Source organism: Peromyscus leucopus, chromosome 20, assembly GCF_004664715.2.
Source record: "Peromyscus leucopus breed LL Stock chromosome 20, UCI_PerLeu_2.1, whole genome shotgun sequence".
NCBI lineage: Eukaryota > Metazoa > Chordata > Mammalia > Rodentia > Cricetidae > Peromyscus > Peromyscus leucopus.
Window position 1 is genome coordinate 3,803,949 of NC_051080.1, and position 15,343 is coordinate 3,819,291.

Below are 15,343 nucleotides of genomic sequence, written 5' to 3' on the forward strand. Positions count from 1 at the left end.
GATGGGCTGATCTCCTGTCTTCAACCTCACACACAGAACTAACCTCTTACCTCCCTACTGGCTAACCTGTTTCCATGCTGACTCATTTTAGAACCGACTGGTCTAAGTCACACACAGCATGAGGAAGGAAGTGTGTCTGCATGTCTTTACCATCCACCACTCTGTCCTCTAGAAAGTCATGTGTGTGCACTGATTAGCAGATCCAGTGAAAGGCCCATCTGTATTAGAAGAAAGAGCAGGCAAAGCCTTGAGGCTGGATTTGTTACCTACACTCTCAGAAAATACAAATTGCAAATAACTCTACAAATTATGTATTTCTAGGTCAATGAGATGGTTCAGCAAATAAAGGTGTTTGCCATCAAGCCTACTGACCTGAGTTTGGTCCCTACATAGTGAGAGAGAAGGAACTTTCACAGAACTGACTTCTGACCTCCACACATGTGCGCATACTCCCATCCCCACCCCCCCACCCCCCCCAAACATACACTGCATTATGCACTTGTGCCTCGTAACCAAGTTCAGAATACACACTCTAACAAGGACAGCTCTAAGCTCTGGGTCCTCCTTGCCCATCTCCCGACACCTGACACACAAAAGCTCCTTAGCGCAAACAGCACAACCACACGGACTCCTTGAGTCAAAACCACGCCCCGTTCAGCCCTGACCGCACACACCCCACGTGTTCTAGCTGCTAGTGAGTGTGTGCTCCTGGCGCTTTTACTACTACCTTCCACAATTTCTTCAGAGTCATCCACAAAAAATTCCTTTAAGGGGGGCCTTTTGGGTCGTTTCAGAGTGCTGAGAAGCTGCTGGATTTTTGTGGATACTCTGCTATTGACAGGAACACCTGTAAGGGGAAAAATAATGGTAAATTCAGTTAAAATCATTGAGTTTAATAAATACATTTTATTTCCTCAACTACCTCAAAAGACTTTTCTTCTTCTGAAAAACTTAACTATTAAGTTTTTTTTTTTATCACCAGTGAGACTTCTAAGGAATTCAATGCCTTGTTTATGAACACTTTGTGCCTTCTCTTTCTTACTCTTCTCCCCCTCCCGCTTTCCTCCCAGATTTGACTTCTAATGACATTTGACCCTGGCCCATCTTCTTCTGTTCGGAAGGGACCAAACTTCTGACAACAGGAGACCCATGCACCGGCGCCGCCGCCGTGCTGAGCACAGGCTGGCAGGTCCGCAGGCTTCCTCTTCTCCCGTACGGCTTTCTCTTCCGCACTTGGTTCACAGTTCCTTTTACAAACACCAAGTGTGAAAATGTGACAAGAGGGACTCTGCACGGCGACTGTGAGTGAGCCAGTGGCAGTGTGCCTCTGCAGCCAGGACCACGGGGAGGAGCTGCTGGGCAGACCTGGATCTTCCCAGTTTAACCGAGGGACTCATACCATCAGCCGTATCCATAAGGCTGGACCTGTTGGATCCTTTGTGCATGCCTTTAACTATGCCGGAAGGGGGCAGGTCAATGTTTGCTGGGCGAAGTGAGGAGGAGGAGGAAGAGGTAGTTGCAGTGACGTCAGGAGGAGCTGAGACATTCTCTGAGAGGAAAAGACAAAACTTAAGATAACCAACGCTCAATCTTTTGCTTTAGAAGGAATAAAATTCATTAGCTCTTTTTAAAACAAACTTTAAGAACTATTTACTTATTTACTTCTTATTATCGTGCTTTGTGAATTAGTTCTCTCCTTCCGCTGCAGGTCGCAAGGATGGAACTTGTCATGAGGCTTGCCTGCCAGCGCTCTTACCTGCTCAGCCATCTCACCAGCCCTAAAACAAACTCTTTAATCAAAGTCTACTAGCAACTTACTGGAGGAAAATGAAGGTAAACCAGAGTTTATCAGCTTTCCAAAATGGTAATTTTCAAGATTTGAGTAGCTTTAGTTATTAGGTCAAACCACATAGCCAACGTTTCTCAAAAACATTATTTTCTATACAGAGTGGAGACTAGGAATCCAATGTTGTAAAGTCACTTCAAAATAGAAGCAAAGTGGGTAAGTGGCCAACTTGCCACTAGTTCTCTAGTTCCGTGGACACTTCCTTATGTCATGTTGTATCTAGGACGTTTCCATTCTACCAAAGCCCAAACAGTGCCTTACAGGGGCTCAGAGACCCACATTCTCAAAGGAAAGAAAATGAGATAAAGTCTACTTCTACTTTTGATAAAAATGGCCCACAGTTAAGTTGGATCCACTTTCTTTCTAGCTCTAAGTAGAGATTAACCCACATTTGCTATTTCACGGAAAAGTTCTTTTGAATTTTATTTTTTGAGTCAGGATCTCATCAGCCAGGTCAGCGGATCCTCCTGCTTCTACCTTCCAAGCGCTGGGATCACAGTGTGCAGCATCTTGCTCAGTGCTGGCAGTGAACTGATGTGACAAAGTGAGTGACATCCTTGGAAGAAAGCTACTGAAGGAGGCTACGCCACACCAAAAACCCAACAAATCAGAAACTATCTTCTGAAGAAGGCAATTAGAGGATGCAAACCATATGACATAAAATTAGTGAAAACCCACCAAAAGGCATCAAAGGGGGAGATGTAATTTCTAAGATCAATTTAAGAGAAAGGTTTGTGCACCTCGAAGGTCTATGAGTATTAGTTTTATAAATAATACTTTTTGAAGTTTGAAAAATAACTGGTATGAGTCCAATGTGGTAAAATGTGGCCAAAAAAAGCATTAAGTGTTTTCTTTTTCTGATTTGCCTGTTTCAGCCTCATGGGACTTCCTTCAGGTGTGTGTGCGCCATCACACTCCGCTATTTTCTGTTTCGTTTTGTTTTTCAAGAAAGGATTCTGCTATGTCGCTCAGGTTGGCCTTAATTCTGTCTCAACCTTCCACATGCTGGGTTACAGGTGTGTGCCACCACACCCAACTAGAAATGTATATTTTATTTGATCCAGCATGTCCACCTGAGCAATTTTGTAAGAGGGCAGCACTGGACACTATTTCATTGTCCAAAATCAGGGAGTGGCGATGTAGACTAAGGCATAGAAAAACAGTGGTGTACTTTAAAATCACAATAATAGCATAATTGTAAATATACAAAAGGTGTTCAGGATAAATTGCTAAGAAAAGCAGCTAGGGACTGGAGAGATGGCTCAGAGGTTAAGAACACTGGCTGTTCTTCCAGAGATCCTGAGTTCAATTCCCAGCACCCACGTGGTGGCTCACAAACAACTGTAATGAGATCTGTAAGCTCCCTCTTCTGGCCTGCAGGGACACATGCAAACAGAACACTGTATACATAATAAGTAAATAAATCTTTTTAAAAAAAAAAAAAAAAGAGGGCTGGAGAGATGGCTGCACATCAAGATGGCAATACCAACACGGGATCCATACGACTACTGTCTTCTCTCCTTTTGAGGCAGGTCTCTCTGCATAGCCCTGGCTATCCCGGGAACTCATTATGGGACCAGGCTGGTCTTGAACTCACAGAGAACTGCTTTCCTCTGCCTCCTGAATGCTGGGATTAAAGGCCTGAGCCACCACACCTTGTCTCTTCTAAGGAACAGGAATTACTTCCATAGGAGCTAATATCCAAAAGCAATATTACTGCAACTCAACTAAAAAAATTAACAGAAAAACAGGAAGTCAAATGAAATCATCGTAATAAAATCCAGACAATGTAAAGTGGTATCTGGATTTCTTTCTCAAGTGGAACAGCGTTGTTTGTTTGTTTGTCAAGACATACTCATCAATAAATCCTCCCGGCACAGCTCAGCGGCTCGTTCTCTGGGACAGAGTGGAGGGAAACACGCCGGCCTGTGTATGGCTGCGCTGGGAGGCTCAGTGACACAGAGTAGAGCCAAGCGTGCAGGGAGGGTCGCCATGGCGATGTGTGGCTTTGAATGTGGAATTATATCCCCAAGGTAGCTAGCTTCATTGAAAAGCATAACCTACACTATAATCTTCCCTTCTTTTCTTTTCGGAAGTCCAACTGAAGTAGCATATAAAGCGGTACAGAAGTTACTGAGACAACAACTAGACAAGGGGACAACGTGACTGGTGCTCAAGAAGGAAGAGTAAGACATCAGACACGGCTCGAGGGCACGAGGGCACGACTCAGTGCGCTGGGGCCGCCAAGTAGGGAAATCAGAGACCTGAGAAAAACAAAAACAGACTCGCAAACACATAAAGCAGAGCCAAGCGACAGCTGTGCACACAGCAGCAGCAGCAGCAGCAGCAGGCCAGAGCTCGGGGTGCCGACCCTCGGCCGCACACTTCTCATGCAGCAACATCACCGCAGCAAGCAACATAAACCCAGTCTTTAGTCAGGCACAAAACGGCCTTGCTGACCATGGCTCAGTGGAGAATTTGCTCAGATTAAGTATGTCGTGTTTTATGCAATATAGACGATATTCCTGGGAAATCTGAGATGCTACATATTTTAGTAGCTCTTGATATAGGGACTACTTCTTTTCTGGGATAAACCCATACTCAGACTGGTTTTATATTTTGCAGCTTCAGTATTGCTTATGGAAATAGATATGGCTTCAGGTGAGCAACATTTCTATCAATAATGCTGAGGATACCTATTACTCCTGCAACAAATACATTGCTGGTGTTTCCATCTCTGCCTCATGATCATATTTTTCAGGTCCTATTGAAAACCTAACACAACCATACACTGTTTCCAGGATACTGGGTGCCAAATGGAACATGAGGTGGGCTTCTTGGGTAGATCCAACTCCTACCTATTCGGGTATTGGCAAATACATCAGCTAGAGACCCACTGGTTCCTTTGACCTCTCCGTGGGACAGCGTAGAAGATGCAGATGAAGAGGTGGACGATCCCTGAATCGAGCGGTTGATCCAGGACTCGGCATTCTGCAAGCTTTGTTGCAAGGCAGCAGAGAGCGCGGCCTGGCGTCTCAGGGAGCCCTCATCCTCAGAGGCCGAAGACGTGTCTGTGTGGAATTAGAAAAAAAGAAGTCTCGATCCTGCCTTGAGCACAGGCTGTTCAGTTCTTGCTCATTGACTGCACACCCAATGTTGATGAAACCAGTAAAACACTAGCATTCTCAAGTCAGATTAACAGGCGACATTAAGACGTCGGGGAGAGATCTGTGGGCCATAACTCGAAAAACAGAATGCTGACCTTAGAAGACCATGTTAAACTTTAAGAAAATCTTTTAAGAAATTAACTATTTTCCTGTCCTGAGATTAACTGATGTCTAAATTCTTCTGGTTTCCCTGTGACAGGTGGGCCACATGGGCTCATGGGTATTTTTCCCGGAGTCTACTTCTGTTGAGAGGAGTTAGAGAGAGCAGGGTGATGGAAACTCCAGTGTGGTGAGAAACTGTCTTAGCCTGGAGAAGCTGCTTGCTCTACTGGACGAGCTAGCTGGGCACAGGGCACAGGGAGGTTTCCACATGTGACGGAGTCAGTCACAGAAGACTAAGAATGCCTGGGGCCTTGACTGAGCCCAGCTCTGACTTTAGGAAGTAGGCCTAAATTAGAACAGCTGGCTGAAAAAAATCGAAGTGCACACAGCAGCCAAAACTGGGGAGAAGCTAGAGTTAGCGCAGGCTGGAGTCCGGAAGGCAGTCAAGAGTCAACGTCTGACCCAAGAAAGACTTCTAAATGACACTGGCCGGCTCAAATTTGTGATCTGGGGGTTGAATGAATTTTGTGACTTTGTTCTCGTTTGCGTAGCACTAAGAATGGCAGCCAGGGCCTCATACATGCTGTATAAGCGAACCACCAGATTCTTCCCAGTCCCATTCAGTTTGTTTTTTTAATGAAAAACTTCACGCTCAATTCTGCAGAAATTTTTTGCCTAATTCAGATGAATTGGTAGGTCCAAGACATGGAGTGGTTTAAAGAGCCAGAGAAATAAACAAGAGGGCAGGAAAATTGCGAACACTCCACACTAGGAAACTGCACTACAAACAACACAAACAAACCCTTATGGTCATTCAGAACCCACAAGTCTAATCTCTAAGCAATGGCCACAACCCTTGCTTCTTGTTCAGGATGAGCAGCAATGCGTCACCTCACATTAAAGGAGACCTACGGCCCAAGAACTGTGATGGTTTCCAATGCACTAATGCTGGAAACTGTGACAGGTCCTGGGGATGCTGAGACGTATGAATGCCTATGAGAGAGTGTGTGCCACTAAAAAGCCATATAGTGTGGTACCATCAATACACAACCCCGCACAAGAACACAACGTGTGTGAGAAATGGTACAAGCCAAGACTCTGGGAGGAGGACTGAGCTCAGCAGGGTTAAGCACTGCAGTGTAAGCAGAGCGCGTTATAAGGAGGTCTGAGATGGGGGTGTGGAGGGGAATAGACAGAGACAGACACAGACAGATGGAGACCCCGAGATCTCAGAGATAAAGCAATAAGGCTCCCTAAAGAAAAGAGTGCATATATAGCAGGGAACAGTCAAAGGAAACACAAAGAGAGTGGGACTTAACCGAAGTATTTTCTGTAATTTCTAGAAAATACTCTAAAATTTCAATTCTGTAACAAGCAGAAAGTAGGGGGCAGGGAAGCAATGTGATGTGTGACCCTCGCCATGAGGATCGAGTATCTCTGGGTGACATCTCATAATCACACAAAGTCCTCTGGATTTACAAGCTGCCTCCACGGTGTCATTTTAATTTGTGTACGTCTAAAACTAGAATAAATCAGTTCTTACAGATAGTAAAACCAGTATTTTCATTATTGGATTGATGGAAAACGGACTGTATTATGTTCCTGTATTTGGTCAATTGTGTAATTAGGTGTAGTGTTTCAATTCAATTACCTGCTTTGCCTGCCAGCCCTCCCCTGGGTGTTAACGGCTTACAGCTAGGGAGCTGTTAGGCCGGGGAAGGAAAACATGATGGCTTTGCTGTCTCTTCCATCTGAACGCCGAGGCCCGCCACTGTATTTGTAACTCGGGGTTAAAATGACTCATTGTGAAGCCTCTTTATCCACTCAGCAAACACGCCTGCGCCCTGTACCAGAGGGTGGGGATGAGACGCTGAGAAGACACAGCCCGGCTTCCACAGGCCTTGGAGCCCTGTGGGGTCCGTGCTCCTCTGCCTGCCAGGTGATCGATCGGGAACGAGCGGAGAGGTGCAGGGCAGCAGCGGGGACAGCGGACAGCGGGGACAGGAAACAAGGCCTATTTGAGGACACTAACACGACGGAACGCAGCTGAGGCACACCGAGCAAGCAGAGCGCGGTGAGGGCACAGTCAGGAGCACATGGCCATGCAGGAAACACGCCGTCGTCCGGAGGCCACCATGGGGCCAGCAGGCTGCTCACAGCCACCGGTCGACATCAGGCCCTCTCATGGCCTAGGGTGCTGATAAAAAGGGTTTCTGTCTTTCTGAACTTCCGTGGTGCCTGGTGTTTAACTCAATAACAATTTAAACAAGGCACTGAAGACATGGCTCGGCAGTTCAGAGCGCTTACTTCTGTGTCGGAGGACCGGGGTTTGGTCCCAGCACCCTGTAAGTGGGTCACAAATACCTGCAACTCCAAGGGATCTGATGGCACTTTCTGGACTCTGTGGGCACGGCACACACAAATCAATGAAAGGAATCTTCTTTTGAAAAGACAGAATAACTTCAATAGCCTACTCCTTCCTTTACAATGAAAGCAGGGACTGGAGAGACGGCCCAGCAGTTTGGAGCGTTCGCTCTGAACTCTTCCGGCGGACCCGGGTTTGATTCCCAGCACTGACCTGGCAGCTCACCAACGCTGCCAACTCCAGCTCCTGGAGCTCCGGCGCCCTTTCCTGGCTTCCATCAATGCCGAACATATATGGTGCACACATAAACACGCAGACAAAATATCCATATACATAAAAATGATGAATGAGAGCAAAGAGAATGGAAACCTGACGGTTGGTAGAAAAGGAGAAAACCATCTGCTCTGACGCTCACACAACCCAAGGAGTGTGGCTGCTACAGGTCACAATTCCTGTAGACTTCTCAGGAAATGTGCAGTGCTCGGTGCTGCTCTGGCTGCTGCGTTTTCTTTCTTTCCTCTTTTTGAGAGCAAGTTTTGCTCTGCATCTGAGGCTGATGTGCACTAGTGGTCTCCCATCCTGTCTCCTGGGGACGTGTTTACAGGCATGGGCTACAACACTTGCCTGAGCCTACAACTTTAAAAAAATAAAATAAAAATGAGCTCTTTTTAATATTATTATTTTGTAGCGTAATAAAAAATTGTCAACCAGGAATATTTGTAGAAATTTGAGCAAGATTAAAATATTTCTTTTGGTTTGGGGAATTTAAAAAAAAAAAAACATTTATTTATTTGTTGGGGAGTGTGTACATGCCATGGTGCACTTATGGAGATTGGAGAACAATGTGCAGGAGTTGGTTCGTTTTCTCCTTCCATCATGAGTTCTGGATATCAAATTCAGGTCGTCAGGCTTGGCAGCAAGCGCCGTTACCTGCTAAGCCATTTGGTTGACTCAGGTTTTTTGAGACAGGGTCATGTTATGTAGTCCTGGATAGCTTGGCCTTGAACTCATGACAATCAGTCCTCCTGCCTCTGCCTCCTGAGTGCTGTGATTAGTCCCGAGTCCCTACCTAGAGCTCAGAACGTTTTTGTTTGGGTTGTCGGTGGGTCTAGGGTTGCCCTGAAGGCTTCGTGCCTGCTAAGCAAACACACTGCTCCTGAGTTATGTCCCCAGTCCGGGAAACCATTTCCACAGCATGGTTTGCTCTTCGTGGTGTGACGTGATTTAACAGAACACCATTTGATATTGTTCATCAGAAGCCTAGCATCTATTTCAGTGGTTCTCAACCTGGGGGTCATGCCCCTAACAGTGCATATCAGATATTTACATTACGATTCATAACAGTAGCAAAATTACAGTTATGAAGGAGCAACAGAATTTTTTTTTTTTTTCAAGACAAGGTTTCTCTGTGTAAACAGTCCCAGCTGTCCTGGAACTCACTCTGTAGACCAGGCTGGCCTCGAACTCACAGAGATCCACCTACCTCTGCCTCCCAAGTGCTAGGATTAAAGGTGTGCGCCACTACTGCCCCACAAAACAAAATAATTTTATGGTTTGGGGAGTCACCACCAAATGAAGAACTGTATTAAGAGGTCTCAGCATTGGGAAAGTTGAGAAGCACTGCTCTATTTGGGCTTTTTGTTTTGTTTTGTTCTGTTTTGGCTTTGGCTTTGGTTTTTCGAGACAGGGTTTCTCTGTGTAGTCGTTGCTATCCTGAAACTCACTCTGTAGACCAGGCTGGCCTGCCTGCCTCTGCCTCCTGAATGCTGGGATTAAAGGCGTGTGTCACCTCCACTGATCTATTTGTAACCAATCAGAACACATATAAACGATTAGCTTATTGTTTTTAGGGAAAAATGTCCAAAGTTTACTGTTCTTAACTGCTATAACTTTAGTCATGTGTGAACATTATATTTACAATGTTTATCTTAAAAAAGTAAACACTTGGAGCTGAAGAGTTGGCTCAACAGTTAAGGGTACTGGCTAGTCTTCCAAAGGACCCAGGTTGGACTCTCAGCACCCACATGGAAGACCACAACTGTTTGTAACTCCAAGCTCCAGGGATCCACATGACCACACAGGAAAAACATCCATACACACAAAAATTCTGAACACTTGTTGTCTTGGCTATTCATCGCACTCCTGGGTACTTTTCCAAGAAAAGCCAAAGCATGTATCTATACAAAGACTTACACATTAATGTTTCTTGTAATAGCTTGAAATGGAAAACACCCCAAACGTACAAATACAGATAGGTAAACTAGTCTCCCCATGTCATGGAGTCTGACTCAGCCAAGAGTGATTTTCTGGGATGGATATAACATTGAAGAATCTCAAAATACTTAGGCTGAAGAAAAAAAAAAAAAAAAAAAAAAAAAAAAAGCCAGTCCTTTCCTCTAGCTGTGAAAAAGAAAACAGAACTGTATGGCTGTTATATAAGCATCAAGAAAAACACAAATTAATGTATAGAGATGGAGAGTAATCAGTGGTTATCAGGGGCAGGGAGGATCATGAGGAATTCAGGAGAATGCAGATATGGTTATAATCTTAACTGTGTTTCTATGTCAACACATGGCAAAGTACACTCCCCAAATTATGTGCTGTTAGGCTGTAGCTATTTCCCAAAGACAGAGTGCATGCTTGGGGTGTGCAGGGATCTGGGCTCAAACCCTCGCACTAACCCCCACCCCAGCTATTTATTTTGTAAACTTAATTCAATAAAACTGTTTAAAAAAAAACTAATCTTAAAAGACTTACAAGGATGAAAATGACACCCGAAATACATAACAGCTGAAGGTCAGTGCCATACTGAGGGGCAATAGAAATAAGCCAGACAGTTCCTGGAAACAGCTCCTCTCCGAGCTGGAGAGATGGCTCAACAGTTAAGAGCACTGGCTGCTCTCTCAGAGGACCCAGGTTCAGTTCCCAGCACCCATATAGCAGCTCACAACTGTCTGTAACGCCTGTCTGTCTAGATCACATGATATACATATACATATATATACATATATATATATATATATATATATATATATGTACACACACACACACACATATATGCAAAACCTTCAGGTGCACAAAATAAAAAAGATTTTAAAAAAAGAAGAAAGAAAATACATCCTGCCATTCAGCACATTCATAGATGCCAAAATTAGGTCTAGACACGGGCTCAGGCGAGCGGTAACAACAGTTCACCGAGATGACAGGGGACGTGTACCACCCTAACGACAACTCAAGATAACATGTCATCTAGATTGGACACGGAACAGGCGACGTCAAGCAAGCGCTTCAGAGAACAGATGAGCAAACCCATCAAGGGAACAGTTAAGACTTGATCTTCTGGAGAAGGAGAAAGGGTGGATGGGGCTCCGGCACACAGAAAGGTCCAGGGACTTCAGCTCTTCCAGAAATACTCTGAGGAGAGATGGTTTTTACATAGGCAAGGGAAAATTTAAAACTTAGGAAGAAAAATCTTTACAGGGTAAAAGGGGGATCTAGGAGAAAGCACATGCATACAAGGAAGACTAGTTAGTTCTGGGCAGCCAGAGGGCTCAGAGCTGAAGGTGACTGCGGCTCACTGGACAAGCTGAGAGTTTGATTCCCAGGACTCCCATGGTGCAGGGAGAGAAGTGAGGAGCATCCTGCAGGTGGTCCTCAGCCCTCCCCACAGCCCTCCCCTGTGCACACACAAATAAGCAAACACACATTTTTAGTTTTTAAAAAGGTTCGTTCTGGAGATAGGGGCTGAGCCCACTTTAGGCTACAAATGCTGAGCCATTTAAACTAACACTAAACCCACAGCTGTGGACACTCACTTGCCATGCACCTCCTAGGGAGAACGAAAACTACCAAGAGGACTTTTAGATTCCACAACAATCCTTATGTGCAGAAGGCTGGCTAGGGAATGAAAAACTGGTCAGAGACTCTAAGGGCAGGACCATGAGCTGCCTGACAAACCAGGAAAGAAGGAATATTCACTAATTACTCAGGGTCTCTCAATCTCTGTGTATCACTAGCAGTTTTTCCTGGGTACTGCCGTGGGATGTCTTTCGGTACGCTGTGAATATATGTTGCTCTGATTGGTTGATAAATACAGCTGCACTGGCCTATGGCAGAGCAGGATAAAGTTAGGCGGTGCATCCAAACTAAAGACGAGAGGAAGGGGGGTGGAGGGGGGAGACATCAGCCACTGCCCAAGGAGCAGCCTCCACTCCAGGTGATGGGATTACAGGCCTGCACTGTGACACCCAGGTTACTGCCCTTTGAATGCCAGACTGAATACATAACAACCCTTAGTGCTCGGCTCGCTCTTTCTCTCTCTCTCTCTCTCTCTCTCTCTCTCTCTCTCTCTCTCTCTCTCTCTCTCTCTCTCTCCCTTCCTTCCTTCCTTCCTTCCTTCCTTTTTTTTTCTGGAGCTGAGGACCGAACCCAGGGCCTTGTGCTTGCTAGGCAAGTGCTCTACCACTGAGCTAAATCCCCAACCCAGTGCTTGTCACTTTCAAGAAAGCACATACTCAACATAAAACAGTCCAGAATGAGAGGCAAAAATGCTAACTGGCTTCAGGAATGACCTTTTGAATCAGTCCACTCTGGGAACTGCTATATGGCTTAGTGGGTAAAGGTGCTTGTTACCAAGGCTGACAACTCAAATTTAATCCCTGGGGCCCACATGGTAGAAGGAGAGAACCAAACAGCCCTCCCTCCCTCCCTCCCTCCCTCCCTCCCCCCCCCTCTCCCACACACACACTCACTAGTTAACTAATCAACTAGTCACGACTGCTCTGGACTTGGGTCTTAGTTCTGACACGACAATCAGATCTTAGGCATCTTCATCCTATCTGTTGTTTTCTTTGTATTCATCTGTGTGGGAAGGGTACTAGGGATCCATGCCAGGGCTTGTGCAAGCTACACATGCGTCCCAGACTGAATGACACTCTAGCCCTGCTGCAGTCGGTTAATGTTCCTCAAGTGTCTTCTTTACTAGCTCCCAAAGGTGATCTACCTTGATATCATCTCTGGACAAGTGAATTTTCTCTATTCAGCCCTGTGCCTGCAGCCCTCCGTTCCCACCTCCCTCTGAGTAGTATATGAAATGTATGCAATAATGTTACGTATGAGATTACTTTCATTAGCAAACCTTAAATTTTACAAAAAGCTATTGAAAAACACAAATTTGGGCCAGGCGGTAGTGGCGCACGCCTTTAATCCCAGCACTCGGGAGGCAGAGGCAGGCGGATCTCTGTGAGTTCGAGGCCAGCCTGGTCTACAGAGTGAGATCCAGGAAAGGCACAGAGCTACACAGAGAAACCCTGTCTCGAAAAACCCAAAAATAAATAGATAGATAGATAGATAGATAGATAGATAGATAAAAGACAAAACAAAACACACAAATTTGACCTGATGACATGGTGGGTTGTGTATTATCCACTGGCCTACAAAACACTGAATATTCATGACTTATTCCTCAAGGACATGTGACTACAGCTCCTAACCCCTTTGAACAACGAAAGTATGCTGCAGAACCAACCCAGACCCGCCCTCACTGGGGTCTAGTCTATCCACCGCTTACTTTGTGGTTTTAAATAAACTACAATCCTTGGGGAATCCTGCCAGCTGGCAGTCTATCAGATCTCTTCTTTACCAATCTTTTTCATTGGGGGTGGGGGCAGGATCTATGTACCTAAGCTGGCCTCATACTTAGAATGTAACTAAAGAGGACCTTGCACCTTCTTCGTGTGCTACCAAACCTGTCTTGTGGTGCTAAGGACTGAACCCAGGACTTCCGGCATGCTGGGCCTCATCCCCAGCCCGGTATTCCCTTTCAAGAAACATTTAACTGACTGAACAGTGTTTTGGTCTGTAGATCTCAGGAGGCAATGGCTATTTGATGTACACTATTCTAGTACTGTACATACACAGGCAGCTGTTAGGTAAAAGAATTTACTACCTGTGACAACTGGTAGATTGATGCACTCAGGAAGAAGACTGAATCTGACCGCTAGTTTTTTATAATGAGCAAGTCACTTGGTGACCGTGAACATGCTGTCTCAGGTCTACAGAACGCCTGCTCTTCCTACTTTCCAAAGCACTTATGAGAAACACAAGTTTGGCAGGCAGTGTTTGTTATGTGGAAGTCCTTGGCACAGTGTAAGGAACCATAATTCTGTAAGGCATCCTTGAGGTAGACGAAAAACTGACAATATCCCAATGTGTACCAGGACATCATTTTAATATACAGAAATATAGAGAATGAGGTAAATAGTGCAGTAAAAGTTTAAAAACAAACTATGGAGAGGAAAGTTTATCCTTGTCTTCCATCCCCCAAAATAACCACAGGCACTGACAAACAAGCCCTGTATGGGACTCCCACACATCCACACACAGCTCCCCTCCACTAGCGCCAGTCTTGAGGTCACGGTGCTGGAGGTTATCTGCCCACTCTTGCAGAAGGAAACAATAAAAGCCCACACAGCTGCAGAAAAGGCTCAGAAGCAGAGATAAGTAAATAAATGCTGTGGGTTCGCATTGTTTTTCTGTGTGAATGAGCAATGGTGCTACACAAAGACTCCACAGAGAAAGCTGAGGTAACCGCCTCATGACATCAGTAAATGATCTCAGCACATAGAGAACTGGGCGATAGGAATTCAAGCAGTCTAAAAGATGGGGAAAGGCTACAGGCATTAAAACTAGAAATCACTACACACTTAGAGAACGTAAATTTTCAAATCCATGGCAGTTCAGTGTAGGCACCAATAGTCACATTTTAGACTGACTGGTACCTTATTTGAAAGTTATTTATGAAAAAAGACAAATCATTCCCCGTGCCAACTATTCACTATTCTAACAAACTGCGTGATGTCATAAGTGAAGCCAAAGTTTCTGGGGTTTTCCGCCTTACGCCCTTTTCATCAGGTTAGGAATCCAAGTGGCTGTACATCTCCCAAAGGGAAAGCAGCTCAGTGGTCAGTGCTCCGGAAGTGAGGTCCCCACAACACAACACAAAGAGGAAGAGCCTTCACACCTGATGTGTGGAGCGACAGCTCAGTGCAAAAGAACAAGGTTAAAATGCTGTGAAACTGTGTGCAAATGTGGCCCATGGTTTTCAGGTTATTTGTGTGTATGCATGAGGTAGAGTGTGTGTGCAAATGTGGCCCATGGTTTTCAGGTTATTTGTGTGCATGCATGAGGTAGAGTGTGTGTGCAAATGTGGCCCATGGTTTTCAGGTTATTTGTGTGCATGCATGAGGTAGAGTGTGTGTGCAAATGTGGCCCATGGTTTTCAGTTATTTGTGTGTGTGCATGAGGTAGAGTGTGTGTGCAAATGTGGCCCATGGTTTTCAGTTATTTGTGTGTGTGCATGAGGTAGAGTGTGTGTGCAAATGTGGCCCATGGTTTTCGGGTTATTTGTGTGTGTGCATGAGGTAGAGTGTGTGTGCAAATGTGGCCCATGGTTTTCGGGTTATTTGTGTGTGTGCATGAGGTAGAGTGTGTGGGTACACCTGCAGGGTGAGCCTATGGAGGCCAGAGGCTGACTCAAGGTGTCTTCCACAATAGATTTCCACCATATTTTTCAGACAGGGTTTCCCCCGGAACACGGGCATGCCATTTCTGCTAGGCTGACCGGCTGGCCGGGGAACCCCAGGAATCCACCTGCATCCTCCCCGTGTAGTGCTGGAGTTGGAGACGACAGTGCGGGGCATCCAGAGCCCACCGAGCCTTCCCTCCAGCTGTCCACCTGTGGATCATCTTTATAACTGCCAGACGCTGATGTTAAAAACATTTAATGATGAGCAATCATGTCGTTTCTGTTCCTCCTCCTCACCCCTATGACACAGCCTCTTAACTTGGGTACTTGGGGATAGC

At 45.5% G+C, this 15,343-nt stretch overlaps 1 protein-coding gene across 4 annotated transcripts in view; it reads right to left on the reverse strand.

Annotated features, from left to right (window-relative positions):
- The window catches only part of Dip2b (disco interacting protein 2 homolog B), a 202,453-nt gene that overhangs the window by 75,298 nt on the left and 111,812 nt on the right, over positions 1-15,343 (reverse strand). For 2 of the 4 annotated variants that reach the window (XM_028874586.2, XM_037197367.1), the window contains exons 5-7: positions 4,705-4,917; positions 1,400-1,549; positions 728-847 (exon numbers count right to left, since the gene is read on the reverse strand). In XM_028874586.2, the coding sequence (XP_028730419.1) occupies positions 728-847; positions 1,400-1,549; positions 4,705-4,917 (483 nt within the window). Of the gene's footprint in view, positions 1-724; positions 848-1,399; positions 1,550-4,704; positions 4,918-15,343 lie in introns of all 4 variants that reach the window. The other 2 variants (XM_028874585.2, XM_037197366.1) reach the window with 2 other exon arrangements.